A 27,941-nucleotide genomic window follows, 5' to 3' on the forward strand; every position below is an offset into this window, starting at 1 on the left:
CGGGGCCCGCCTGCCGCGCCGGCAGCCGTGTCTGACAGCAAACCTGAACGCCCGGTGCTTCCCCCCGCCTCACCTAGTCACGCAGGGCGCTGACTCGCAGAGCATTCGCTCTCTGAAGGCAGAGGACGCGGGCAGCTGCGCGGAGCTGAGGGGAACCGCCCGCCATGGCGCCGGTCCCCCCCGCCTCAGCGAGCCCGCGCGCAGTGCACGCCGGGAGCTGTAGTGCGGGGCGGGGCGGGGCGCTCGCGCGCTCCCCCCCCCCCCCCCCCCCCCCCCCCCACGTGACGGTGGCGCGGGCGGTGGGCGGTGGCGGCGGGGCCGCGCGCGAGCGCGCGCCCGGGATGGAGGTCGGGACCCACGAGGGGCGCGCGGAGAGCAGGTGGGTTCCGCGCGTGGGGACGCGGCGGCGTGACGCGTGGGGGAAGCGCCGCGGGGGTGGGCGGGAGGCCCGGCGCGCGCGCGCGCGTGTGTGACACGCCGGTGGGTGCGAGCGTGCGTGGGGGCAGGACACGCTGAAGGGGTGTGAGCGTACCGGGGGACAGGGCCTGTGTGGGCACGCGTGGGAGGCATGACATGGGGGGTGCATGCCCGTGGCTGGGGATGCGGGGGAGCTGAGGGGGGACGCTGTATGTGCTGGCGCCGGGGGCGACAAGCGCGTGGGGAAGGGTCGTGCGTGTGCGCACAGGGGGGGTGCACGCGTGGGGGATAACAGGGGGTGTGTGCAAGTTATCTAGGACACGGCAGAGGCCGCGGGATCTGCGTCCGTGAACGCGGGTGGCAGCCGTGCTCGTGGGCGCTTGGTGCCTGGGAAGCACTAGGGATGCGTGGGGGGGTGTCCGGGACGCCCCTGCAGAGCTCACGTCCTGCGTGGGCGTGTGTGCGTGTGTGAGCGTGTGCGCACACCCAGCGCCAGGACACGGATGCGGGGGAAGAAGGGGGGAACCCCGGGGGGTGATGTGGGAGGAAACAACCCCCCCACGCCGGGTGGGGATGGGCGGTTAACGAGCATGACGGCTGCCCGGGGTTTGGTCCCTCGTGGGGAGGAATCACGCAGCGAGCCGGACTGTCAGAGCAGTCGGGGACCGCCGTCACCCACCCGGGGCCAGCACACCTCTCTGCTCCCTCGCCCTGGGCCAGCGCCTTGGCCGCCGGTGTGTGCCCACGGTACCCCACGCTCTGTCGCCGTTATGGCAGAGGTGACACCTCTCCGTCCGTGGCCGTGGGCGCTGCCGAGCCTCCGCTTCACACGCCTCGTGCTTAGGGGTGAACGCCACGGCCGTGCCGGCCGCTCGCTGCTTTGGGGAACCGTGTCCCCTCGCCCTCCCGGCAGCCGCGGCTGCGTCGCCCCTTCAAGGTGCTGCTAAGAAATCTTCGGTTTCTCCTCATTTCCGAAGGCGAGGCCCAGCGCCTGCCGTGGGGCTGGCGGGGACAAGGGCCGTGCTGCGGCGGCTTCACCTGCATGGCCTTTGTTTGGCCTTTCGGCATGGTTTCTCTTGTTAGCATTTATAAAAGCATCGGAGGTTGCTCCCTGGAGGGGTTGTGATGACGAGGCCTGTTGACTTCAGGTTTTTGCACCTCTTCGTGTTGTTCTTCGGTTTTGCTCTGGTGCCCACAAGCACAGGGTGGGGAGGCGCTGGGTGGAAATGGGAGCATTGGCTGGTGAGGAGGGAGCAGCGGAAACTTGATATGAGAGAAGCATTCCTTATCTGAGGGGCTCCGCCAGCGGCTCTGTGTCTGCTAGCAGTATCAGCAGGGAAATGCTACTGGTGCTTTTAAAGCTATAGCGCAGGTTTGGGTTTTGCCTTTTGATTTGCACAATGTGAGCTCTTCTCCCTCTCTAGCTAATGCTTCAGACCCAGCAGGTTCAGAAAGGTAAAAGGAATCGACTGCATTCACTGCTTTTTCTTTCCAGAATCATCTTTGTGCATTTTTTTTTTTTTTTTTGTTACCTTTGCAAGTGCAAGTCCTGCCCTACCAGACTCTACCATCATGTGACTAATTGGGCTGATGTGATGCCACCCCCAGCACCCCCCTGGGGATGAGGAGGGCATCATCCCCTCTGGTGCTGGTGCATGAGGGGCCCTGCTTGTTCTCCTGGCTGTCGCTGATGCACTGGGGAGGATCCTGGCGTGGGCCTTGCACAGCCTCGTTATCCTTTGTGCAAATGGTTCAGCATTTTAATTTCCGGTGAGGTGCCATTTCGCTATAGATTGTGGCCATGACTGATGGCGATAGCGTAGAGGTCACTGGATCCATCTTCGCATGGATCACGGGAAACACAGAAGCAAAAGTTCTTTTGCTGAAGTCCGTTCTTCTGCCGGTGCAGGAGAGGAAAACAAGGATCTCGTGGTAGGTTTTGCTGTCTCTCCTCCTAAGCAGCAGGTCTGAAGTGCTTCGGGGAGCAGGGTCTGTAACACCGGTGTCCGTTGAGGCACGGCAGGAAGGTTAGTGCTCTTCTCCTGACTTCGGTGCCTCGGAGTGGTGGGTGGGCAGTGTGGAGGACACGGCAGTCCCGGGGGGAGCGGAGCGACCGTCAGGCAGGTGGGCAGGTTGGCAGAGAGCTGCTGCCTGCGGCTCGGGCACCGGGGATGGCAGGGCCAGCGGAGAGGGTCCCTAAGGGGAACCTGTGCCGGGAGCGATGGAGGAAGGCGAGTGGCTGGTCCCAGGGAGGTGGGCTGCTGTGGGGGTCTGCTCTGCCTGTCGCTGCCTCTGGCTGCCTGCGTGCTTGTCACGGGCAGGTCCTGGGCAGATTGAAGCCCGATGGATGGTATCCTGGGTCCACAGGTGGTTGTCATCTGTTTGTGGGAGGCTTTGCCAGGATGAGTGGGTAAAACTATCTGCCATGCTGGAAGAATGCTAAAAAACCCCACCTTTAATCCCTGTTTTCTTCTCTCATCCTTTGCCAGTGCAGAGCAAGAGTGCTCCAGTGAGCAGCATCTCTGGGCTGTGTTTGCTAGGGGAGCCTTTGGTGGTTGTTCCCCCCATTTTACACCGGTGTAAGCTTTTAGTACCAGTGCAAGCTAGCCTGCTCGGCTCTCCCTGCCTGGGCACTGCAGAGCTGACCTGCTGGGCTGGCAGAGCTCTTCTGGCTTCCTCTGCCTCGTCAGCCACTCCCCATGGCTGTAGATGAGTTGCACCAAGCCTGCCTTTCATTTCATCCCTTTTCCCAGCAGTGCTGTGCCTGCTGGAGGAGCCCCGGGAAGGGGCTGCTGGTTGTCTGGGAGACCCGGGGATGGCGAGGCGGGAGCAGGCTGTGCTCAGTGGTGGGTTACACAGCCCCTTTGGGATCTGCAGGAGGAACCGACAGCCAACACGGGAATGTTCTTGGAGGTCTGGCATAAGTCCCTCCATGACCACAGCAACCTCAGCCCGACCTCTTTAGTGTGCTAAGAAAGATTGAGAGAGTCCCTCCAGGACAGGGTTTGAGCAGCCCTTGCTAGATGCCTCCTGCAGAGCAGAGGGAGACATGTAACAGATGTTGTTTGAAAGAAAGATGAGTTGCCTTTTTTTTTTTTTTTTTTTTTTTTTTTTTCCTGAATACTAGCTACCTGTGTGATTCTGTTTTGGAAAATAACTAGGGTTTGGGTTTATTTTAAAAGAAGAAGTTCACCTGAGTCAACAGCACGGCTCCCTGCCTTTGCTGTGAGTCACCTTTGCTGGGTTGGACCAAGAGAACTTCCTATCCTTGCTGGCATGGAGGGGCTTAGAAAGAGAGAGCAAGTAGCTTCCCTGTTGTCAGCAGCAGCAGCTTAAGCCATTTCTTGCTCCAAAGCTGGATTCTGTCTTTTATCACTCCAGGGCAAAAGGTTCAGTTTTATTTGGGACCATTCCTGACAGTGGGTTGATATTGCTGTACCTGAAGAAAGAGTTTGTGGTGGTAAAGCAAGGAGACCCAGTGCTGAGTTTACGGAGCTGGTGGTTAAAATTGGAGGCTGGATCAGAGGTCTTTAAGGAAGGAGAGGGATGTGGCTGAGGTCTCACCGATGCTCCACCAGCAATGGTCCCTGCGAACACCCTCAGCCCTTCTGGCTGGAGGAACCAGGCCCTGCTAAAGCAGGAGGGCAGAAACACATGTGGTTCTTGCAGGGGAAGCTCTGCTCAGGTCCTGTGACTTCTCTGGGGCATGTTGCTCACATTGCCTTTCCTGTAAGTTGGGGTGTTTTATAAATTGGGCTTACCCCGTGTCAGACTTGCTTCAGCACTAGCAAAGGAGAATTCTCTTTATTCAGGAAGAACCAAACAGATTTCTTAATATTGCTCCAAACACCTGCTGAAGTGGGGAACTTGAGGGCATCTGGGACTTGGGCTTTCTCATCCTTCCTGGCAGCCCAAGCTCAGGCTCTGTCAGTGGGAGGAGAACAAACCCTGCTGCTAATTCAGGGTTAACCAACGAGTCTGGTCAAAGCTGAAATGAGATTAGCTACATTTTCTCGATTTCCCTGCCACCTGCAGCCCACTATATGGGTTTCATTTCTTCAACCTTGTGTCACTGTATGCTTCTCAGCATGCACCATGTTCCAGCCCAGAAACAGCTGGGGTTTGGGTATCAGTAGGGTCTTGTGCATCCATCTTGTGGACTGCTTTGGGCCAGCAAGTCCCGCAGGATCCTTAACTGCCTTACAGGGATTAATTCACCTTTGGTACCTTCTACATCACCTCTGCAAAGGTACTTTAATTGTGCTGCTCATTTCCTATGTGCTTTTAAGTTCAATGTTTTAACATTTTGAGATTATTTTGTCTGAGGATTGCTTAACCTTAGATTTCCTGTGGTAGGAGGGAGCTGTGACTCCAGTCTGTTGGATCCTGGTTTCCTACCTGTGGGAAGGGGCACAACTCCTTTAATGAGACAGTTCATTTGGAAAGGCACAGGCTCTGCATTTCCTACCCCCGCATCCTTGTCCTTGTGTGCATCGCCTGCTTTTTATAGCATGAAATAACTTGGAAGGAAGTTCCCCTGACTCACTGACTTGGAAGATCAACATCATGGCTGAGCTTTCACTTGCATTTCCTAACTCTGAACGTTAGAAATATCTTGGGGAGGAGCTGGTGAAGTTTTGAGCTCAGCGACTGCAGATGCTCTTTGGCCGGGGAGTGACATCGCCGGTCCCTGGCCAAAGATCATTTGCATCCTTCAGGGTAGGGATGGGAAAAGCCCATAAATTCAGAACAGCTGTATCAGTTTTCTGTGTCAGATCTCCTTCAGGAAGCTGCCTTTGATTTATATCTGTGCTTTCTTCTTCAGTTTCTCCTGAGATAAATCCCCAACCATGCTTGTTAGACTAAGTACATCATAAACATACACTTACTTCTGTATGCATTGCAGCTCTGGTCTAGAGCTCCTGTGCTGTCAGGGTGACGGGCTTTGCTGGTGGGATGGGTTGATTTCTGCATGGTTTAAGCTTAGTTGGGCACTGAAAGTGGTGAAGTTTCCCTGGGGAGACCTCGCAAAGGGAGTGGAAAGGAGCTAGAAGTAGAGCCAATAGTTGATGATCTGCTTGTTCACTTTATCAGTTTGGCAATAGCGAACACGTCTCAAAAGAGAATATCAGCGAGAAAAGCTTGGTTTTAATTACCAGGATTATGTTACTTGTTAGTGTCCTTTCCTGTGCTGCAGAAGTGTGCAGCCCATACTTTAATCCACAAGGGATGAAAATGAGAGCAGTTTTAAATAATGTTTTTGTTTTTTTTCCTTTGTAAATCCAGTTTGGTTTTGGCTGTGGGAGTGATTAACAGTTTAAGCACTGTGGCTTGTTTCTTGCCAGTTGAAAGGTTGGACGTTCATTCTAAGCTCTCACTTTAGGTGTTTTTGTTACAAACCCTGCAGAGGCATATTTTTTTTGGCATTTACACCCCCAAATATACCTTGCAGCATTTCTGTTGCTTCTGAGAGAGCAGCTCCTATCTGAATACGTGTTTCTGACAGCTGCTGTTCCTCTGGCAACAAACATTGTCAAGCGGCTTGAGCAGGGACCTCAGTCATCCAAAGCTTCCTTCCCCAAAATTGCTTTTGCATAGGCAAATGACGTTATCTCTGCATCATTACTCCTGGTTTATGGTGGATAATGGTGATCTCTTGCCATATGCAGGGCAGCTGAGGGGGATGATATTGATAAGAAATGGTGTGCAATCTCTAAAATACACCTGAAGTTTGATAATCCCTGTCCAGAACATGATGAACACTTTTGCAAGAAAGTGAACTTGTGCCTACAGCAGCTCAGGGGCCAGAGAGCAGCTGTATGGATGGAGATACAGATGAAAAGTTACCAGCCTTGGATTGGAGCACCTCTGCATCCTGGTGCTGCTGGAGTGCTCGATGTGGTGCACATCGCTCGGGGAGTGCCGCTCTCTGTAAATGCAGCTGCAGCGTGGCCAGTATCTGCTAGATTTGGTGGACATTGTGACGTTGCCTTACAGCTGCTGTACTCCTGATGGGCTGCTGCCCTGAGCAGTCTCTGATAGAGCATCTGAGTGATGCAAGCAAGAGGCTGGCTGGAAAGATGTCCTCCAGCTTTGCTGGCCCATACTAAGCAAGTGATATATTGCAGGAGCCATCAGTCTTTGTTCTGGCTGTCTTCTGAGACCACATTGGTAGTGGCTACCAGTCATCACAAAAATCATTACGATACAGCCTGTTGTCCACAAACCATGCATGGGAGACCGCAGGGAGTTATAAAGTCCTTTAGCTCACCTTTGCTAGCTTCTGGACTACCAAAGGTTTCAGTCTGATCACAGTCTTCTTGGAGAGAGTGCAATGCCATGGTCCTGTTGTGAAGCTCCTCTTGCGGTATATCTGACACAAGTTGCTGTGTTCCCCTGCAGGAAGGAGCACTGGAAACTGCTGGGCAACCTGAAGACCACAGTGGAAGGTTTGGTGTCCACCAGCAACCCAAATGTCTGGTCCAAGTATGGCGGCTTGGAACGGCTCTGCAGAGACATGCACAGCATCCTCTACCATGGGCTCATCCACGACAAGGTAGAGCTCTGTCCTGCCTATGCTGCTGTCTGTCTGTCTGTCTGTATCAGCCTTGGTGTCTGTCACGAGAAGGTGGGGCAGTCCTGTCTGCTGCAGCTCACTTCAGTGCTTATAGCATGGAGTGGGTGCCACTCCTGCGGCAGTGTGGGAAATGATCGAAGCAGGGACTGAGCTTGCCTGGCAAGTGCTGTGGTTGTCAGAGGGACCTGGGTGCGTGTTCATTCTATCTCATCCACCTTTGATGTGGTTTTTCTAAGTACCTGTGCCCCCCCCGTGCTGAGGCCAGCCTCTCTCTCCTTTCTTCCTGCTGCAACCAAGCGATAAAATTGCGTTTGCAATGAGTCAGCCCTGTATCATCTGCACTTGGACAACTCCCCAGCGAGGTCTGGCAAGAGAAACCTCGCGTCTTTACTGTTTCTGGTTAGCTGTATTAATAACGGGAGCTGGCAGCCAAATCTGTGCTCTGGGTGAATGGGATCTCTTTCCAGGCTCTCATTGTGCCTTGCAGTTGCTCACCCGGCCGTTCCCCCATCTGTGGCTGCCTGGAAGAATTTCTCTTTCCCTCTTGTGTGCAGAGGCCCAAAGGTCTCCCCTTCAGCTTGCAATTGCCAGCACAATTAATTTACAATGGAAAGTTGAAGCAAGTCTGCAGGGTGTGCCTGGGGGCAAGCTTCCCATCTGGCCGAGAGCATGCATGGAAGAGAGTGGTGCAGAGGAGCCCCAGGCAGCTTGCACAGGTCAGCTGGGTCCAGGAGCAGGAAAACCGCACCTGTGCAATGCTGCACCCAAGCTAATAAGTCTCCAGGAAGAGCCAGGCTGACAGGTTGTCCAAGCAGGGTGTTTTGCTCCCTAGATTTATTAAGTTTGCAGTCAGCACTCATTGCAGTGCTGCTCTGTTCCCGTTAGTCCCCAGTGGCATGGACCAGGGACCTTCTTTGGGAGATCCACAGAGAGAGAAGCTGCCTTTTACATGAGGAGTGCAGCACTCCTTTCTGATAGACATGCTATTAATAGGCTTCAGGAAGTGAATTTTAAATTATTTATACTTGTCTGTCTATTGGTAACAGTTCATGACAGACTTGCAAAGAAGGATGGTGTATTTCCCTCCTTGATGCTTTTACTATAGGCAAAAGCAGCAGTTTTACTTGGAAATGTTTCCCCTGCTTGGACACGTGTGACACCAATCAAGCTAGAAGAGCTGCAAAGGGAGGCCTGTAAAAATACAGCTTCCTAACACCAGTTTTCTTATACTTGCTTCAGTGAAATACTTCCTGTTATCAACTTTTCTCCTACTACTGGGAATAAATTAAAAAAAAGGTGAAAAAAATCCATATGTACATGTTAAGAGAACTAGGGTAAGACATTGTTAAACTTTTAAGTGAATTTTATTTATTTGTCCAGAAAACCCCAATTCAACCTAGAGGGCTAAAATTGCCATGTTCTCTAGTCTTAAAAAAACAAACCAACCCCCCAGACAAATAAACCACAAAACACAACCCATTCCTCTTACACTTGTGAAAGAGGAAATAGAGGTAGAGGAAAAAAAAAATAATCAGCCTTTTGGTGAAGAGACACATTTTGGGGCTGTGTTTACACCCGATAGGGTGGTGAGGAAAACAGCAACTGTGCTGCAGTTCCTCTTTAATGGGAAGAATAACTAAGAACAAAATAACTCATTGTCTGAATAAATCTGAGGCAAACAGCAGCAGCTGATAGAAATACAAGGCCAAATTTCTTACCTAGTGTGCTCAACCATGCTGGTGCCCTCGGTGGTGGCTTGCATCACAAGACAGCAATGGTTGCTGGTTTTTCTGGGATGTGTTTCCATGTTGCCTGTCGTGTCCCGTCACTGAGGTCTGACTCAGCAGTGCTGAGGCATCAGGGCTCTCCTCCAGGTCCTGCTCTGGCAGGAAGGAGAATGGTGATGTGGGAACTTGGTCAACCTTGAACTTGGCAAACCTGTGGTTGGCCTTTAGAATCCTTATTGCACTGCAGCAGGGATGTGAGCCCTTCAGTGCCACGTCCCATCCCCGGCCCAAGAACTCTCCTGTCTCCATGGTATGAGGGACTGCAGTCTTACCCAGTAGAGGAAGGGAAGCTCGAGGGATCTGTTGTCTGGTCACTTGTGGGCTGACCACACCTGAGAGGTCACCATGAGAGGGCCAGGAGACAACTTCTATACATCAAGCCAGTGTTTTTTGATGTGATCCCTTGATCTACAAAACTGTGTTATACACTTACATTGTTTCTCTTGTGTAAACCAGTGCTGCTCTTCCTCTGTCTATTTTCTGGCCCATCTTGCCAAGGCTAGGGGCTCTCCACTCATGGTAGCATGGGGCTAATGGGGGATGTTGTCATTTAACTGGGACTTGGGTGGTGGTAGCTAACAGTGCCTGTCCCGGGCAGGTGTGTTGCAGACAGAAGGATTACTGGCAGTTTGTGAAGGACATTCGCTGGCTGAGTCCTGGCTCTGCTCATCACCTGGAGAAGGTGGGTTCTGGTGGGGTGGCCTTGTGTGCCCAGCGGGGAGGGGAAGGGAGCTGGGCTGCGAACCTCACTGGTGGGATAGTGACGCCTTGGCTGTTGGTCTGCCATGGGTAAAGTGATTCTATGGCTAGTGGAGGCTGAAGCAGCCATGTGTTTGTGCACTAGCTATGTCCTGGGAACTTACTGTGGCTTGGGCTGAGACAATCAGCTGCTTATTTCTCCCAGGCCAGTCTCCAGCTTGGCTTGGCCGGGTGAAGTGGGCATCACCAAGGGAACCATCACAAGCAGTGCTTGTGTGTGTGCAGGGGTGATTCATGCATCTGTGCAAATCTCTGAAAGCCTGAGCTGTCCCATTTCTGGGTTGTGCCTTGACCATGCATTTGGTTCTCACGTTTCTGGCTTGTGCTGACCACTGGCACACGAGGGATGCTCCTGGTCCTTGCCTGCCCCGTGCTGACATCCATGGTCCCCACCATGGATGTGTGCAAGGGGCTGACCACCGGTGGTCCCTATGTCCAGCCTGCTGCTGGGCGGACATGGGGTGTGACTCTAGTCCAGCTCTTCAACTGCAGCAGCTCAGACATTGCTGTAACCTTCCCCAGTTAATGTGTCTGCAAGAACATGACCGTCACCACCGGGGTCAGGTTGGATTGGGGAGTGTGGGGTCCTTCCAGGTCAGGGGCGAGGCACACAAGTAGGAGAGCATGCGAGAGAAATTCATAGTGCTGGTGGCCGTCAGAGCACTTTGGTTGCTGGCTGACCTTTGAAGCATTGTTCCTCCCCAGTGCTTTTGCCTCCATGGTGGCTGGGGAGTTGCTGGGTTGTGTCCTCCTTCTCACTGACGGTGACTGGCGCTGGAAAGCTGCTGTTATCAGGGGGACCAAAACTGTGCGGTGAAACAAGCCCTGCTCCCCTGCTTGCCCAGGCATCCCTTAACATGTCCCTGGTGTCCCTTTCCAGTTCATCAGCCTGCAGGAGAGCGGCCAGCCTGACCCAGAGGGCTCGGGGGACCAGGCCATCGCGCAGCTGTGGCTGCAGCACAGCCTGCAATGCCACTGCCTGTCGGTGCAGCTGAGGCCGCTCCTGGGGAACCGGCAGTACATCAGGAAGTTCTACGCAGGTAAAGAAAAAGAGACCTTTTCCTTCTTGTTAGGAAAATACCTAGCTGGTGGCGTTTCTAAGGTGGGTGGGAGTGAGGGGGAACAGCAGAAGTGGTTTGCATGTGAGCAGCCAGTGTTCTCAAACCACACTGATGAGAGGGACCCACCTCAAGCAGCTGTTTTTTCTCCCCAGACACTGCCTTCCTGCTCAGTGACGCCCATGTCACGGCCATGCTGCAGTGCCTGGAGGCTGTCGAGCAGAACAACCCCAGGCTTCTGGCTCAAATAGACACCTCCATGGTGAGTTGAGGAGGCTTTTCAGTTTGGCTCTCCCCAGACACCAGCTGGCTGCGACTGCTCATGCAAGGTCTCATTCAGGGCACATGGAGCTCTTGGATGAGGGGCTGGACTTGGAAGTAACAAGAGGAGCTCCGAGAGAGTAGAGGAGGAGAGCAGTGCACTGGTCCCTGTGCTGCCTGCGTGAGCCTGGCAGGGGTTGTGGTGGGGGAGATGACTATGTGGAGCCTGTAGTGATGTACCTTACTACTGTCTGGCATTGAGGATTCGAGTATGGGGACGTGAGGACCAGTTCTGTGTAAGAGGCACCTCTAAGGCCCTCTAACAGTCCCAGGCTTCAGGGCCAACAAGCAGAACAGCCTGCTCATGAGGGACAGCCACCCTCAGAGAGGATGAGCAGCACCCCAGGACACCTGGGTGCCCACTCCTGCTGGTGATGCCAGTGACCCTGCCTCGTGCAGCCCTGTGCCAGCTGCCCCCACCCCAGGGGAGGGGAACAGTGGCTGCTTTCTTTGCACAGAGCTCCCCAGAGGAGAGCAATTAGTGAGGCTTTGTTAAATGGGGGCTGTGTTCTTTCAGCTGGCTGGCACGTCACTGCCATCCCTGTGCGCGTCAAGTCCTTCTGGGACAAGAGAGATGTGTGACCACAACGCTGAAGGACATGAGAGCCGCCTGCCTGGGGCACTGGGCTGCCTGGATCACTTCACTGAGAGCCTGGTAATTTCCCAGTGGGAGCCTGCTGTGTAGCTGCGAACAAAGAGCTGCTTCCCTTCTGCACCACCACGTTTTTCCCTCCCCATCCTCCTGCCCCCTGGGCTGCTGCATCCTTTGCTGGCTGGTGACCAGGCACTTGCAAGCTGATTCCTTTCCGTTGCTGCTCCTTTGACACGTAGCCCCATAAATGCTGATTTATTAATGATGCCTCCTCTCTTCAGCTTACCAGGAAGAGTGACGGTCCGCCTCCAGTGACCAAGAGTCAGAGCCTGACTGCCCTCCCCGCATCCCCGTACGTCCCAGCTGCAGGCTGCACGCAGCAGCGGTGCTTTGGGTCGTTCTCCAGCCTCCACCATCCAGCTTCCTCCAGCCTCTCAGGTAACGAGGGTGGGCTGGGAACCTCAGGGTAGACCCAGAAAAGACTTTGCCTTTTTTTCTGCTCTTGGATTCATCGTGGTGGATGGGTGTGAGAAGATCTCTGCCCGTGATGGGAGGGAGATCCCTGGCCTTTGCCCATGGTGGTGGGCATGGCGGTGTGAAGCCACAAGCTTATTGCTGTAGGGTGGTCTGCTTGTACCAGAAAGTGTGACATCCTGGTCCTGCCTCTGTCCAGACAGGAGACCAGCGAGCTCCTCCATCAGCTCCAGCACCAGCCAGTCCCAAGAGCGCTGCCCATCCACTCGGTCCTCCTCCTTCAGCGAGGGCAGGTCCCCTCTGGAGCAACCTGGCTCTGTCACCCGTGTCCACATCCCCTCACCCAAAGACCCTTTCTCTCCGGCCAGCGAGATGAGCTCCAGCACTACCAGCCAGAGCGAGGACACTTGGACAGGGAGTCAGGATGATCCGCAGAGCGATGTTAACGATGGGCCGGAGTACCTGGCTATCGGGAACTTGGGGCGCCGGGGCCGGGTGTGCAGCAGTGCCAGTACCAACAGCACCAAGAGCAGTAGCTCCAAACTCTTCTCCTCCAGCAGCTCCCAGAAGCTGGACTCTGTCTCGTCCCTGGGGGAGCAGGGGGCAAGTGGAGGTGGAAGCAGGGGCCTGAGCCTGTTGCGCCGGTCCAGCTTCTCGGAGGGACAGTCATCAGCTCCACAGGGCATCCTCAAGAAGAGCCACATGCGTTCTCATTCTGACACCAACGTGGCTTCGGGGAAGTTGCATGGTAATGGGGCAGCTTTTCTGGGATGGCTTTGGGGTGTGGGAGTCCCTGGTACTGGGAGGCTGATGCTGGCCACCCCTTTGATTCCATGGATCAGGTTGGCGAGGGGAACAGTGCATGAGCGGTTGGGAAATTTGATCTTTGCCCTTAGCTTTCCTGCTCTGCACTGGAGTGATGACCTGACATCTTGCTTCCCAGAATGTCCTGGACCAGTCTGTTACTGGTATTGGCAGCTTTTACCAGAAACTTGGAAAATGGCAGCGATGCTGTGACATAAGCCATCCTGCTTCCTCACTGGCCGTGCCTGGCTGGGGCATGGGGCCATGGCAGGGCACTGGGCTGGGGCTTGGGCTCATCCTACTGGTAGGATGTCATTCTACTGGAAACCTGCTGAGTGCTTCTGTGCTCTTGAGTGGGTCAATGCATGGTGAGGGGGGAGTGGGATGCAAGGGGACAACCAGTTTGTGGGAGTCTGCCCCATCGGTGCTGCCTTCTTGGGGGAAGTGGAGGTCCTTGTTGAGTAGTAACCAGTCTGTCTCTCTTTTCTCTCCCTTAATGCTGCCCTCCTCCTCCTCTGTCTGCCTAGGAGGCCTCAGGGATATCACCATTATAATAGAAGATCCAGTGGCAGGTTTGGGAGCCAGTATAACAGCCCTTCATTAGTGATCATTGCATCAAGTTCAGGATTTCCATCAACCCATTATCGTCCATTTAGAAAACCAAAAAAATTCTTTCTTCCCAGTGTCCCAGCTGGTGCTTTGAAGCATGGTCAGGTTTATGCATGCAACCTGACTGAAGATCCCAGCTTGTTTTTTGAGAGCAGTGGACCAGACCCAGAAGGGTGCCCAGCTCCCCTGCATGGCATTAGGGACAGCTGGCCACCAAGTCCCTGAGCTGCATCCCCTGCCCTTCCCTGCACCCCACTGCATCAGGAGCCAGGAGGTGTTTTGTCTCTCACCTAGCAAATAAGGGGTGGCAGCTAAGCAGGTGTGGGCTTGAGCATCTTATTTTTCTTTTCATTTTGTGGATCTGCGGCCCAGGGTGATTTGGTGTTGGCGGAGTTCAACTGCATCCCAGCCAGCTGTGTTTGCACCCTCAGCCAGGACTCCATGGTGTTCTTCAGGGCTCAGGGCAGGTTTCCCCCCAAGCAGAGCTGCTGGAGTGCTGCCATCCCTTTGCCCCACATGCAGAAAGAGTCAGCAGTTCAGAAAAATGGACTGTTTTCTTCTGTGTCCATTGAAGAGCAGCACTGGGCTTGTTGAGCTCCCATCTGGGTGCTGAGGGTTTTGTGGCTGGGAGGTGGTGGGTGTTCAGACAGACATGTCCAGCCCTGTGTCTGGATCCAGCAGAGGATGCCAAGCACTGCTTCACTTTACTCTTCAGCAGTAGGCACTTTTGTACGTGGCATCCCCCAGGCTAGTAATCACAAGATGATTTCTGTATTGGTTTTCAGCAGGTTGCTGCCATGCTGCAGCGAGAGCTGTGAGATCCTCCCACCCTGACAGGTCTCCTTTGCCACCCAGCCTGTGGGGTGGGTTGGTTGCAAGCCCCATCCTGGTGGCTGCTGCTTCATGGTCTTGGCCAGGAAGGTGCTGGTGTTGGTGGGCTCAGGAGCCTCCAGGCACATCAGGGTTATGGCACAAAGCAGGGAGCAAAGAGGAGTGGGAGGCTGAGAGAATGGAATTGCCTTTCTGTTGTGCCTGGGATGTTGGGATGTCAGCCAGCACCTGCCCCTTGTCCACACCCATATGCTTCTGTCCCGCTCTAGTTGGGGTGTTTTCAGGCTCCTTCAGCAGTCCTCTGTCGCCCAGCTGCTCGGTCCAGGCGCTCCCTGGGGCCGTGGCTCTCTGTAGAGCACGATCCGTTGTTGGTCTCTGGTTAGGCCAGCTCCTGGCAGTCCCCACCGGCTCAGCCTGGCAGAGAGTTGCACCACAGTGCGTGCGTGGGGCAGAGCCCTGCCCACAGCCCATGTAGGTCACCTTGACCACTGCAGCCCAGGCTCCAGGGTTGTGTAGGCACGTGTGTGGGGAAGCCCGGTTTCTAGCTGAGTAAGAACATGTCCTTCAGATGCCTCCTTCTGCTGTTGTTCAGGCTGCTTTGCAGGGCTGGGAGCCCTAAAGATCCCCCAGCTGCTCAGGTTTCCCCTTGTCTCCTGAATCTCTGCCCCAAGAGATAACTCTTCCCTCGCAGATGCTTCGGCAGGAAGAAGGGGCTGGCAGAGGTGCTTGCTGGAGCCTGTTGTTCCCCAACTCTGTTAGGGGGTAATGAGAGGAAAGCTCAGGACTTGACAGCTCCATGCCTCTCACGAGCTTCTCTCCTTTCTCTTTCTCCTCTCCTGCCTGAAATGCCCTTCTAGTTTTGTCCCTTCCTGGGCCTGCCCTCAGCCGTGGCATGGAGCAGGAAGATGTCCCTCCTTGCTTCCCATCCATTTGTGCCTGCCCATGTGATGCTGAGCCCCTTTCATTTCACCCTGTGCAGTGGCTGGGTGCCTCTGGGATACTGATCTATGCCTGGTGTCGTCTTCCCTTCCAGAGTCCCACGATGATCCAGGTGGAGGGAGAGGGCCGGTCTCTGCTTCCACCCAGAGCAGTGAACTGAGCACACCCAGCTCCCTCTACATGGAGTACGGTGAGTACAGCCTCAGCAGGGACACTCGCTTCTGCTCAGGCTCCTCCATCAGCTGCGGTGGCCTCAGCTTCTGGCACCTTCTTGTGGGATGCTGGTTGGGCACTGGCTGGGCTTGTTAGCATGGGGATAGCAGGAGGTCTCTCCCTCACGTTTGTCTCTTGCTTTTCTAGACTCTGGACAGTACCTGAGCTCGGGGGAGGGGATGTTCAGAAGACCCTCAGAAGGGCAGTCCCTCATCAGCTACCTCTCTGAGCAGGACTTTGGCAGCTGTGCAGATCTAGAGAAGGTGAGGGAGGCAGCAGCAGCCTGTGTGCATTGGAAAACATATCTTACTGCAGGTTCAGTGATACTTCCCTCTATGGGGAAGATAATCCCAATAGTATTTCCTGCTATAGAGCTGTGCACAACTTGAGTTCCTTGATGATGTCTGGTAGCCAGGATCTGCCCATCCTGCATATACACACCAGCTTTGCAACATGTTAGGGCTCGTCAGGGACATGTGCTGACTCCCCAGAGTGGATGGGTTGCACATCCTCTTTGTAGGATACCCCTTGTGTTTTGTGAGTCTTCTGGTGCCCAAGAAGGCTTCAGTTTCTAGCTCCTCATAGAATTGGATTTTGTGGGGTCAACAGCGATTAAGAACTTTCTACCACTCTCCATGAATAATAAGCTCATTTCTGTCGCAGGTGGGGAACAAGATTTTACCAAGTCTTTCCAGTTTCTCCATGGTACATCCCTGAATGCTTTTGCTCTTATCTTGCAGGAGAATGCCCACTTCAGCATCTCGGAGTCCCTGATCGCTGCGATTGAACTGATGAAATGTAACATGATGAGCCGGCAGCTGGAGGAGGAGGAGGAAGACAGCGACAAGGAGATCCAGGAGCTTAAACAAAAGATTCGCATTCGGCGCCAGCAGATCCGCACCAGGCACCTGTTCCCTACCTGCCAGGAGATGGGCTCAGACAGTGGGTGATGTGCTTTGGGCTCATCAGCTAGTGGGATGTGGGGTTTCTGTCTGTTGCCTGTCCTTATAGCATCCTGCCTTCCTGCCCATTTGTGGGAGACAAATCATATTGCTACTAGAGTGCTGCAGAGATTTGTTAAACTCTGCTGTTATTGAAGAACACAATGGCACTGATACTGTACATTGATAACACTTGTGCGCTGCTGGCACTGAGTTATGGAATGTAATTTCATTTTGAACTCATAGTGTTTTCCATCCTTGACCTCCATCCCTCCCTGCCTTGGCCATACCTGGCTATCAGCTTCTCCCTTAGCTGTCAGTGACCCTTCAGACCACTTCCACTGATGGCCTGGCTGTGTTGCATTTCTCCCAGGTCTTGTGGTGACAGACAGCGGGTCCCAGTTTAGCTCCCATGGCTCCATGCGGCTCTCTGACTCTGGCTCTGTGGAGGATGTGGAAGAGTACGAGATCCGAGGTAGGAGGGAATACCTGTGTTGGTTTCTTGCATAGAGACAGACTTCTCCTTGGTGTAGTTGTGTTGAGGTCAGTCCTGCTGAAGAAGAGCGTGCCCCTCTCACCTTCAGGATGGTTTTTCCCAAACAAATGGCTGAATTCTGAACATGAGCAGAGCAACCAGTTTCCCTCATGTTGTGGCATGACTTTCCTTTGAAATCCTCTGTAACCCTCTAGCATTCAGTGCCTCTGGCTGGTAGGTGGTTTCCATTTCATGGTTTGGTCCGCATAGCTCGAGAGAAGTGGGAGAGCTGCCATCCTGTTCTTCTCGTCCCCAGACAAAAGGAGCCATAGCTCTGATCACTTAACTCTTGGGTGGCAGTGATGGGCACTGGTCACATCCTGACCTGTAATACCTGTAATCTCTGCTGCTGGCAGCTTGGGTGGCTGAGCTTATGGCCCACAGGAGACCTATCTGGGTCCCTGGGTGTCCCTTTCCTTTAGAGCCTTGTTCATCCTCTGAGGTGGATGGCCTATTTCTCAGCAGTACCTCCATCTCACTGACTTGAAGATGGAGCAGTCCAGTCTCCAGCTTTAAACTTCTCATCTCTTGACTGTTGACAGAAAAGCCCTCCTTTCAGTCCCTGAGGGCTAGATTTTGGGCTCAGTTTTGAAGCCCACAGAGGGGTGTGTGAATTCAGTTCTGGGCTTCTGTCATGCGAGTGCTGCTCTTGTATTATGCCCTTTCTCTTTGGCCTGGCTGAAGCACTGAAGTCGACTGTTTTGTCATCATCGTGTTATACAGATGGTAACGATGGATCTAACCTGATTCAAATGTCCAAGAACGGCCTCTCAGTGTCAATGGCTTCCTTGTTCTCAGGTAGTACCCTGCAGTGCTCCCCTGTGGCACGCGTGTGTGTGTGTGTGTGCAAGGTGTATGGGGGTATGTGTGTGCACGTGCACACTTCTCAGAAATCTGCCTGATTTGGGAACTGTGAACGGTATCATCCAGTTGACAAGAAAAGCCGTGGCAGGATGATATGGCAGGATGGAACAGAGAGGAAGCAGAGGAGCTCTGCTGTGGACTCCATCCCCCAGGGCATTTTGCCATGCAGTATTTTGGACATACCAAACGTGCTTGCTGTGGTGAAGGCCTGTTTTGCCTGGGGTAGGGCTTCTCAGTGTGATGGCACATCTTTGTGGCTCTGTAGCTGCTGAAAGCTGAGCCTGGGCTGGATGAAAGCAGAGTCCTCTGTAGTGTGGGACCAGGTCTCCATTCCAGGTGCCTTAGGAAGTGTTATCCTGCTTGACTTGGCAAAGTTGGTGTGCTGTAGCTCTGATCCAAACCACAGCAAACCCTTCCCATCCTGCTCAGGTTTGACTTGGAGAAGAATCCTTCCAGAAAAAAGTCCTGGAGGGAGAAGTAGTGAGAGTAGACGGGGCAGTTTATTCACACTGGAGGCCCTGGGCACCGGGATGACATGCAGCCAGGTCTTGCTCAGTGTTTTTATTGTTTACAGTATTACTAGATAATCCTTCCAATCTGCTGGCTGCGTTTAAGTAACCTTCATGTGTTCCCTGTTTGATTTAGCGAGGGAACAGCCTACGTGGGCTGCTGCTGGTCTCTCCTGTCGGATGTTGGGCACCAGCGTGTTGCTCCTGCCCAAGATGCTGGTGTTCAGAGCTTGCCCATCAGCCCTGCCGTGTTCTGTGTTTACAGCCCAGAGGTTTAATCCAGGGGGGCTCATCTTGGCCTGAAGCTGGCATATGGGGGCTGGGGTGACATTCTTGGGTTTAGGGGCTGTTCATGAGCCTCCTGGGGACTATTGCACCTGATGATAGCACTGGCAGCAGAGGCATTTTGGGCACCTAACTGGAGGCTTTTGGGGAGTCTGCAGGTAAGGTTGGGAAGCAAGTGGTGACAGGATCCCAGTGCTAGCCCCCACAGGAGTCTAGGGTCAGATCTGGCTCCTTCTGCCATCCCTGAGATGATGCCAGTGCCTGAGTGTTCTGGCTCTGCCTCCCCATAACACCCGGCCCATAACACACTGTGCTGCGTGTGTCCCGCTGTTTGGTTGCGTTAGTCGTGTAGGATCATGTGGCAACTTCTGGTGTAGAGCTGAAGGGACCAGAGCATGGCAGGTATGTCTGGCTAGTGCTCTGTGTGACTGGGAGGCTACATTTGCTTGAATTCCCTGTTTTCTGCAGCTAGAATTCCGTTCGCATGATGTAGATATGTGGATTCCGTAGCATTTTCTGTGCCCGTTTCTAGCAGTGGATGTGAAACAAGGAGGGTCAAGCATCTGTGCTGAACTCCATTAGTGCAAGTCTGTAAATTTATGGGCAGGACTGGGACTTGCTCCCCTTGCTACCAGGGTAGCCCTGCTCTTCCTAGCAGGGGCTCGGGGGGTGGCACTCTTGGCTCGGCTGGTCTGTGATTCCCTTGGTCTTGGCGTGCGGTTGGTGCCTGGCTGGGATCAGATGAGCTCTGTGCGGGTCCGCGTGGCTGACCTGCTTGGGGTGGAGGAGCAGGGACGCCGAGCTGTGCCTCCCCTAGCCAGGCAATGGGCCACTGGGTCAGGGGGAGCTGCCAACCTGTGCTTCGGGGTGGTGTGGTCACTGCAAACCCCATTTCTAGAGCTCCCCAGGGGTACAAAACAGGAGATCAGCTGGGCTGGAGGTTGTGGCATTGGTCTCTTCTGTCCTGACCTGTAGTACTTTCCCCTTGCATGCCCTCCTTCCCTTTTCTGGGAATCTGCAATGAATAAGGGTTTCTGCCTGTCACATACTGCTGGAAGAGTCTCATGTCCCCGGGTCCTTCTACCATTGAGATGAATTCCCTGTCAGGGTTTAACCTGCCAGATTGGAAGAACGATGAGGAAGGTACCGCTGGGTACTTCCTGATACCCAAGTCTGGCATCGATGAGGGATGCAGGGCAGCCCAGGGTTGATGGCGGGTGGAGGGAGCGGGACCCCAGTGTCCCGCACCTTATCCCCAGGAGATGGGTCTGTGGCCTGTGCAGAGGGCTGGCCCCCGTGGCTGCTGGCCTGCTCTCTGCATGGATGCTGACGTGTCTCTGGAGTGCTGGGCTTAAGCTGGGCTTAAGCCCTGGCTGTGCAGTCACTGACAAGCTGTGGCCTGGCCACTGTCTGATCTTACAGGTTGCAGTCAAGTAGAGAGAGGGCCTCTGCATCCCATTGCTAATCCCCTGCAGCGTCTATACTGTGTGTAGAGAGATACTAAACCTTCTTGCTAACCTTGCTGTCCTGCCCTCCCAGCTGCTGTGTGCGTACTGTTTCAGGCCATGTCACTGATAGGACTTGGTGTGTGAACTGTGCCACTTGTCTCTCCCAAGCCCCAGGTTCACAGTTTTCAGAGCATCTCACTGTGTCCTTCCCCGGTAACTCCAACAGCCGACTGATTAGACTGCACCTCTCCTTGCTTCTCAGTGCTACTGGTAGAAGTTGATGCTGTAGTTCATGTGCTTTTGAACAGCTTGATGAATTTTACAGTTCAGCTTTGGTGTGAAATGAGTGTATCCCTCTGCCCTGCCCCATCTGCTCCACCTTGTCTGTTTGTGATTCAGATGCAGACATCAAGAGGAACCCAGACTCCAGCAGGAAGTCCTTTGTCTCCTCGGAGTCCATGTACGTCTTCAACTCATAGCAAGACATCTTGGTACCAAGTTCCCCTTCCTGCCCAGCTCTGCTCTTCCACGTGCATCAGCTGCTGTTTTGCACTGGAGTGGACATCCCTCCCTCCATCCCTTTACTTAGCAGTGGGGCACTGAGTCCTAGTCTTAAATTTGGGAAGCAGTAGCTAGGATGATCAGGATATTCAGATGAGGTAGATATGATATGGACTGGTGTCAGGAGAGATGCACATACCTCCTAGTAGGTCAGAGGCTGGGGAGAGGACCTGGCACAGCCTGGAGCACCTGGATTGGCTGCTGGCTTGCAGCTGTTTCTGAGCATCCTCTGCCTCCCCCCTCTCATCTGGGACAGCCTGTTAGACTACCTGGTGCTGCCACCTTCTCCAGCCCTCGCTGCTGTGCTGTGACCCAGAGGTGACACACAGTGATGCTCACAAACTCCCTGTGCAGTGCAGCAGCAGCTTAAATATGAAGTGCTCAGTCCTCTCCCGGTACTGCCCTGGGATGGAGTGGTGGGGGCTGTGGGGAGGTGAATCACAACCTGTTTTAAGCACAGCTGCTGTGTTAATGCTCGGAAAGCAAAAACAGTTTGGGATGCAGGGACCCTTTGCTCGTTGGGCGAGATACAAAGCTGTGTCTGTGCTTGACAGCCTCTTGGGTAGGTTTGTTCTGGGGCAGCAGATACCTCTGGCTCATACAGACACTGGCTCTCACTTTGCAGCTTCCCCTGCAAACAGGCACAAGTTTTGTTAAGGAAGATATGTTTTGTTTGTCTTTCTAAACAATTGTTGTGCCGTTAGCCAGCTTTCCTTGGGGGCAACTGCAAAAGCAGAAATCAATCATGTATATAAATTTTAAGCCTGTGTAGCAGTGCAGAAATAAGGTACCAGAGTTGAAGAGAGCATCTCTGGCTTGAGCTGGGACTGACATCAGGGGCTGTGAGAAGGGCACAGCTGTGAGACCCAGGACTAACCACTCCCTTTGCTGTCTAGATGCCACTCCTTCCTCAATTCCAACTCGGCGGAAGCCGTGGCCATGGGCTTGCTGAAGCAGTTTGAGGGCATGCAGCTCCCAGCTGCCTCTGAATTGGAGTGGCTGGTCCCTGAGCATGACGCCCCACAGAAGGTAGGGGTGAGAGTCCCTGGACACCGATTGCATTTGATCTTCCCCAAACCCCTGGCTTCAGCCCGCTGCCAAGGAGATTTGCTAGTCCCAGTGATCCCTTTGTGGAGCTGGAGGGGTTTTGTCCAGGCTCTGGAGATGGGTGCAGCTGAGAGGGGCTCCTCCGCAGCCTCCTACAGCAGAGTGCCTGGATCCTTGGGGACATCCCTTCTGCACCCCCTGTTTGGCTGGAGCAGCAGCTTGGAGCCTGGCAGTTTTCCAGAGGGCTGCAGCTGCAGGTTTCTGGCAAGCCAGCCAGGTGTATTGCCTTTGTGGGACCGGGCAGGGATCTGACCCTCTTGCCTGCCTCTCCCAGCTCCTGCCCATCCCCGACTCTCTGCCCATCTCTCCCGATGACGGAGAACATGCTGATATCTACAAGCTGAGGATTCGAGTGCGCGGAAACCTGGAGTGGGCCCCACCGCGACCACAAATCATCTTCAATGTTCATCCAGCCCCAACGTAAGGACTTGTGCAGCTGAAGGCTCTCTGGTGACCTGTCCTTTCCAACCCTTTTTCCATCAACATCGAGGTTGATTATCCTCTCCTTCCTGCTTGACCGCTGGGGCTTCCCTGCTCCGAGCCTGGTAAATCCATGGTGGTCACCACCAGCAGCTGGTGCTGTGAGACGGAGCCAGTGTCTGCGGTTGGTGCCTTTGGTGTGCACCAGGGCACAAAAGGGCTTTTCTCCTTGGATTTGTTGTCCACACTCAAGTGGCAAAGCATGGCCCTCTCTGCCATGCAGACCTGTGCCTGTCCTGCCCTGTGGTGCTAGGTGCTGTCAGGGCTGGACTCTTGCATGTTGTTTTCTGTCTCTGGGCAGGAGGAAAGTGGCCGTGGCCAAGCAGAATTACCGATGTGCAGGCTGTGGCATCCGGACTGATCCTGGTGAGTGCTGGGACCCTGACCCATAGCTGGAGAGTGGGGAAGAACCTGTGAACAAGTGGGGAAGATGCAGAATGGGTGGGTGGTGGCAGAGCTCAGCACAAGATCGCTGGGGAAATGGTACGCTGCCTTTGCCAGCTCTGCCTGCTCATTGGTATGCACCCCCCACAAAGGAGCCTCCTTCTCCAGAAGATCATGGAGCTGGTGGAGGCAAAGAGCAGCCAGCCTGCCCTTTGGAGGGCATTTCAGATGTTGACTCTTCTAAGGCAAAATCATCTGTTGGGGTCCTAAAGCTCTCATCAGGTTCTGCATGGGTGCAGCTGCAGAGCTCTTTGACTGGCCATCTTTGCTGAATGTGTAGGTAGATGTGGCTGCTTGAGACTGGCCCGTGGTCCCAAATGCTTTTGCAGTTGGCAGGGGTGCTTGCAGACCCCAGTGTTGAGCGCTCTGGGGCTGGAGGAAGTCCCGGCAAGGCAGACTGCCTTGCCTGTTGGAAATGCTGAGCAGCCCTGGGAGTCCAATATGTGGTTGGGCAGAGCCCGTGCCTCGTCTGACCTCCCTGTCTGCCTGGGTTCGGCCAGATTACATCAAGCGGCTGCGGTACTGTGAGTACCTGGGGAAGTATTTCTGCCAGTGCTGCCACGAGAATGCCCAGACGGTCATCCCCAGCCGCATCCTGCGCAAGTGGGACTTCAGCAAGTACTACGTGAGCAACTTCTCCAAAGACCTGCTGAGCAAGATCTGGAGCGACCCGCTCTTCAACGTGCAGGATATCAATCCTGCCCTGTACCGGAAAGTGAAGTCCCTCAACCAAGTGTGGGTAAGACTCTTTCCACGCCTTCCTGAGTGGGGTTTGGATGAGGTGGGTGGCTGCCAGTTATAAACCGTGTTTCAGGGAAGCTGAGAAGCGGATGTTGCAGTCTTTGAGGATTAAAACGTCAGCCCTGTGGGTTTCCATTCACTTGTTCTTTGTCCAGCAAGACAGGAATTTCAAAAGGAATTTCTGCCTGGTGTCCAGCTGGGCTTCTGTTTATCTCCTGGAGCACATGACAATGGTTGTGCTCACTTTGCCCTGCATGGTGTAAACACTTCAGTAGCAGGGGAGCAGCAGCTGAGGAGCAGCGGTCATTTCACCAGCACAGGGAGTGGGGCAGACCTGCTTGGCTAGAGACTGTGTTATTGATTCTTGTGTCCCTGCCTTCCTCTCCAGCTGCTGCGAATCCAGCTTTTCCACATGAAGAACATGTTTAAGACGTGCCGGCTAGCTAAAGAGTGAGTCCTGGGCTATGAGATGAAGCTGTTTTGTTGTCCTAGATCTGTCCCATGGCAATTTGCACTGGGGATCTGTGCAGCCTGTTCAATGAGTAATGGGGGCAGAGGGGAGTGGTGGGGGAGAGAAAGCAGAAGCAGTGGAGAGAGGGGGCTTAGTGGAGTCACTTTGCCCTGAGCTCTGGTTTCTCTGTCCTTGCAGCCTCCTAGACTCCTTCGATGCGGTGCCTGGCCACTTGACAGAGGATTTGCACCTCTATTCACTGAGTGACCTCAGCGCCACGAAGAAAGGGGACTTGGTGCCTCGCTTGACGGAGCTCCTGAAGGCAGGCAGCCTGCATGTTGAGAAGTGCATGGTAAGGCCTTCTTGCCTGCCTCCTGCACGGCTCTGCACCCTCGGGAGCACCCTTGAGAGCAGGCTTTGCTGCAAAGATAACCGATGGGGAGGCCTTTGCCGTGTGGGGCAGCCACCAAGTTAACTAATTCAATACTAACTGCTCCTGCCTGCTCCACAGAGCTCCTACCCAGCACATATGGGATGTTCGTTACCCCATTTTGGCTCTCCCCCACCCCTGACACATGCTGATTCTGCCTCGCTGTGCTAGGGAAGGGCTGTCCCACAGGGCACCATGTCCTGCTGTCCCCCTTCTGCTCTACCTCCAGCCATGCTTGCCAGGCAGATGAGGAGCATTTAGCTGCTTTTTCCTCACCTTTTCTCCTTACAGCTGTGCCAAGCCAAAGGCTTCATCTGCGAGTTCTGCCAGAATGAGGGCGACATCATCTTCCCCTTTGAGCTCAACAAATGCAGGACATGTGAAGGTGAGATGCTGGGGAGAAACAGGGAGGGGATGGACCCTGGGGCCACCAAGGTGTGTAGGTCCCTTCCTGACCACACTGGGCTGCCTGCCCTGGCAGCAGTGAATGGGTGTTTGGGAGTCCTGGCTTCCCTTCTGCTGTGGTTACGGGACAGGCTGCAGCCTGCATACAGCTCCTGTGCTCCTGCTTGGGTGGCTGGAGCTGACCTTGTAGAACAGAGAGAACCTGAAGGCTTTGTCTCTGTGCCCTTCCTGCCTGCCAGGAAATCCCCAGGCCCCTTCAGGAGTCATCCTCAGTAATGCCCAGTACTAATGGCGAAGCAGAGCTTGTCCCTGCAGCCCCTGAATTGGCTTGAAATGGCTCCTGACAACATGCAAGCCTTGGTTTTGCAGGTGCAGTGCCAGAGAAAACTTGGGTCAGAGTCACTGTTTCCTTGGAGAATCAGGAGAGTTTGGGGAGGGACCTTGTGCAGAGCAGGAAACCTCCCACGTGTGCTCCCAAAGGCTTTGCAAGCCAGTGCAGGGACCCTGCAGCGTGACCTCATGCTGCTTCCAGAACGGTGCTGGACCGCCGTTTCTGGTGCTTGTTCTGCCACGGTTTTGGTTTGAAATGTCCTCCTGGACAAGCCTGGTGGAGCATCCCTCCCCGGGGCGCAGAGCGTCAGGCAGTCTGTCAGCCTCTGCCAGCTCTCGGCCATGCTCTCTCCCCCACAGAGTGCAAAGCCTGCTACCACAAATCCTGCTTCAAATCCACCCGCTGTCCCCGCTGCGAGCGGCTTCAAGCCCGGAGAGAGCTGCTGGCCAAGCAGAGCATGGAGTCCTACGTCTCGGACTACGAAGACGAGCTGGAGCAGCCGGAGGCGGTGGCAGCCACATGAACATGCTGCAGCGGAGGAGCCGATTGTGGGTTTATTTAAATGCGTGGCCTTCGTCACCAGCGACTGAGCCACGCGGACTGGAGACGAGGACTGTCAGGAGGCCTGGAGCGCTGTCTCGAAGGAATTGTTTTCCCCTGTATGGTAATGCCAGACTGGGGAAGGGGCATCTTCCATTGTCTGGGTCTGCTCCACATACCACTCGCACTCCCCGATGCCTTTGCTTGGGGAAAGGCGGCTGCTGCTGCCTGTCCTACAGGCAGAACAGGGGCCTTTTCTGAACAGTTGTTCATGCTGGATCAGGCAGGGCTGTGTTGCCAGTCCCTGTGCCCTGCTGCCTGGCGGGGGTCCCCTGGTGGGTCAGCACTTGCTTTTCATCGGCTGTATACTAGGAAGCTTGGGAATCAGCTCTCCAAGTCCTCTGATCCCCTGTCCTGCTGCTGGGCGTTGTGTGCATGGAAGGAAGGTGGGGGCTTGAGGTTGGTTGTACATTTAACAGCTCCCTTTCTCAAATCTGGCTTGGGACACTGCCGGAGAGCAGTTGCTCTCACTCTGGGATCAGAGCAGAGGAGGTGGCAGTGGTGAAGATACCAGATTTCTGCCTCGCCTCTCCATGCTGTCTGTGCTGAGCTGCTGTCCCTGCCCTCTGCCTGCAGCCTGTGCTGCGGAGGGGCATTGCCCCAGAGCAGCTCCACAAGGCCACTGGTGCTGCTGGGCTTTTGGCAGAGGCAGATCCCTGTGGCCGGAGGATGCTGTAAGAGAGGCTTACAACCCTGCTTCCTCCTCATGCTGCCGGTCTGTCCTCCTGGGGGGACATGTCCTCCTCTAAGGGTGACATGGGACCTCCCTCTGGTGGCACCAGGACCTGCCTTGCATCCAGCTACCTTCTGCCCGAGACCTGTCAGGATGCGGGTGAAGGCTCAGCCCTCCAGCTGCATCCCCTGAAGCTGTGTTTCAGTCTGTTCTTTTCAGTCAGGCTTTTGTTTTTTAATCTGCTGGATTTGGTTTTATTTTTTTTATGTGGTTGGTTGTATTTTTAACTGTGTGTTCCCCCCCACAAGGAGGTGTTGCTTGAAATGCTTTAGGGAACAGGCGATCTGCTTGGGACTCACTGGTATAAAGCCTCCAGGGCTGTCCTGCTCCTGGTTCCTCACCCCTGGATGGGGCTGGTGTTTGCCAGGTGTCCCTTCTCCTGGCAGATCTCCTGCTCCCCTTTGGAGAGGGGTCCCTGAGTCAGGCAAAACCTTGAGGTTTCCCAGCTGCGGTGCAGCGGGGTGGCCAGGCAGCCTGCTTGCAGTAAGGGGTACATGAGGCAGAAGAGTTTGGCACTGGGTTGCTGCAAAGGGTTGGTCCCTCACTGTTGCAGAGCTGCCTGCCACAACCAACGGCTCTGCGGGATCGGACCCAGCGGTACAGGGTGAGCTCTGTGCTCTGGGGCTAGCGGTCGGGCAAGGAGGTGCCTCTGCATTGCAGGGGGGTGCTTTAGCCCTTGGCACGGGTGAGTGTCCAGCACCACTTTATCACGGGTGGGATGCAAGGTGGCAGTGGGGCATTTGGAAGGACGGCGTGGCCTGTGTACATGCGAGAAGGGTGTCGAGGGACTGAGGAGCGATGCACTGGCAGGAAGCATCTAGGGGCAACGGCTCTTGCAGCACCTGCCCTGGTTTGAGGCTGGGATGTGACCCGTGCGTGCTGTCCCTACGGGGGTGGCAGGGTCAGGCGGGGAGAGAGGCCAGGAGCAGGAGGGGTGGCCACAGGGCTTGGCTGGGGAAGGTGGCTGCAAGCCTCACGGCTGGGGGCCAGGCTGCTGCATGGCAGCATCTCTGCCCTGCTCTGCAGCACCCTGACAAAACCAGGTCTAGTCCAGGAAAGGGGGTTCATCTCCCCACTCCTTCCCCTGGGGTTTTTGTCTCCTCTTGTCTTGCTTCTGCTTGTTTTCCCCCAGGGAGCAGCTGCTCTCCCCACTTGCTCTCCGTCTCTGCGAGCCCTGGGCTGCCAGGTGCTTGTCCGCCTTGGTTTTGCCTGTCCCCAACCCCAGGCTGAGCCCCCCGGCTGCTGCCTGGAGCTGGCACCCCCTTCCCTGGAGCTGCCTCAGCAGCACACCTCCATCCACCCTTTTTTGTTTGAAGCACTTTAATGTCATGGGACAGCAGCTGAGAGGCTGTCCGCGTCCCTTTCTAGAAGCACTGAGTACATTTAGAGAAGGGGGAAGGGATTTTGGCTTATTTGTGGTTTCCACCCTCTGCCATGGACTTTGTCTGGAAGCAGCTGGACTTGCAAACCTGGCAGAGGTCTCCAGGGCAGGGTTGTGCCCAGCACTGACACTGCTGCCCAGCACTGACTGCTTCAAGTAACACTGAAACTGGCCAAGGCAGTGAGCTCTTTGTAAGGGAGAGCGAGGGGCTGCCCCAGCCATCCGCTGGAGCCCTCTGCGTGGGACTATTGCACAGCATAGCAATGAAAACGCCGTCCCTAATAAACTAAGTTAATAAGGGGCCCGGTTGTGTT

At 54.7% G+C, this 27,941-nt stretch overlaps 1 protein-coding gene across 6 annotated transcripts; it reads left to right on the forward strand.

The window, feature by feature from the left end:
• The first annotated feature begins 297 nt into the window (after window positions 1-297).
• RUBCN (rubicon autophagy regulator) lies at window positions 298-27,929 on the forward strand. Of its 6 annotated transcripts, none has more exons than XM_042798960.1 (23): window positions 298-379; window positions 6,820-6,973; window positions 9,380-9,463; window positions 10,421-10,580; window positions 10,754-10,860; window positions 11,437-11,574; window positions 11,793-11,949; window positions 12,185-12,733; window positions 13,317-13,361; window positions 15,263-15,358; window positions 15,529-15,644; window positions 16,122-16,323; window positions 16,696-16,797; window positions 17,581-17,655; window positions 20,363-20,423; window positions 21,421-21,553; window positions 21,906-22,051; window positions 22,413-22,477; window positions 23,056-23,294; window positions 23,685-23,746; window positions 23,946-24,099; window positions 24,469-24,562; window positions 25,273-27,929. In XM_042798960.1, the coding sequence occupies exons 1-23, from the start codon at window positions 342-344 to the stop codon at window positions 25,434-25,436; spliced, it is 3,141 nt and encodes a 1,046-aa protein (XP_042654894.1). In that variant the 5' UTR covers window positions 298-341; the 3' UTR covers window positions 25,437-27,929. The 6 variants fall into 6 exon arrangements, with proteins under 6 accessions (XP_042654894.1, XP_032838306.2, XP_032838307.2 ...); XM_032982415.2 differs by lacking the exon at window positions 298-379 and adding an exon at window positions 2,374-3,330; XM_032982416.2 differs by lacking the exon at window positions 298-379 and adding an exon at window positions 4,580-4,666.
• Window positions 27,930-27,941: the final 12 nt, after the last annotated feature.

Source organism: Tyto alba, unplaced genomic scaffold, assembly GCF_018691265.1.
Source record: "Tyto alba isolate M040663 unplaced genomic scaffold, T.alba_DEE_v4.0 Super-Scaffold_10, whole genome shotgun sequence".
NCBI lineage: Eukaryota > Metazoa > Chordata > Aves > Strigiformes > Tytonidae > Tyto > Tyto alba.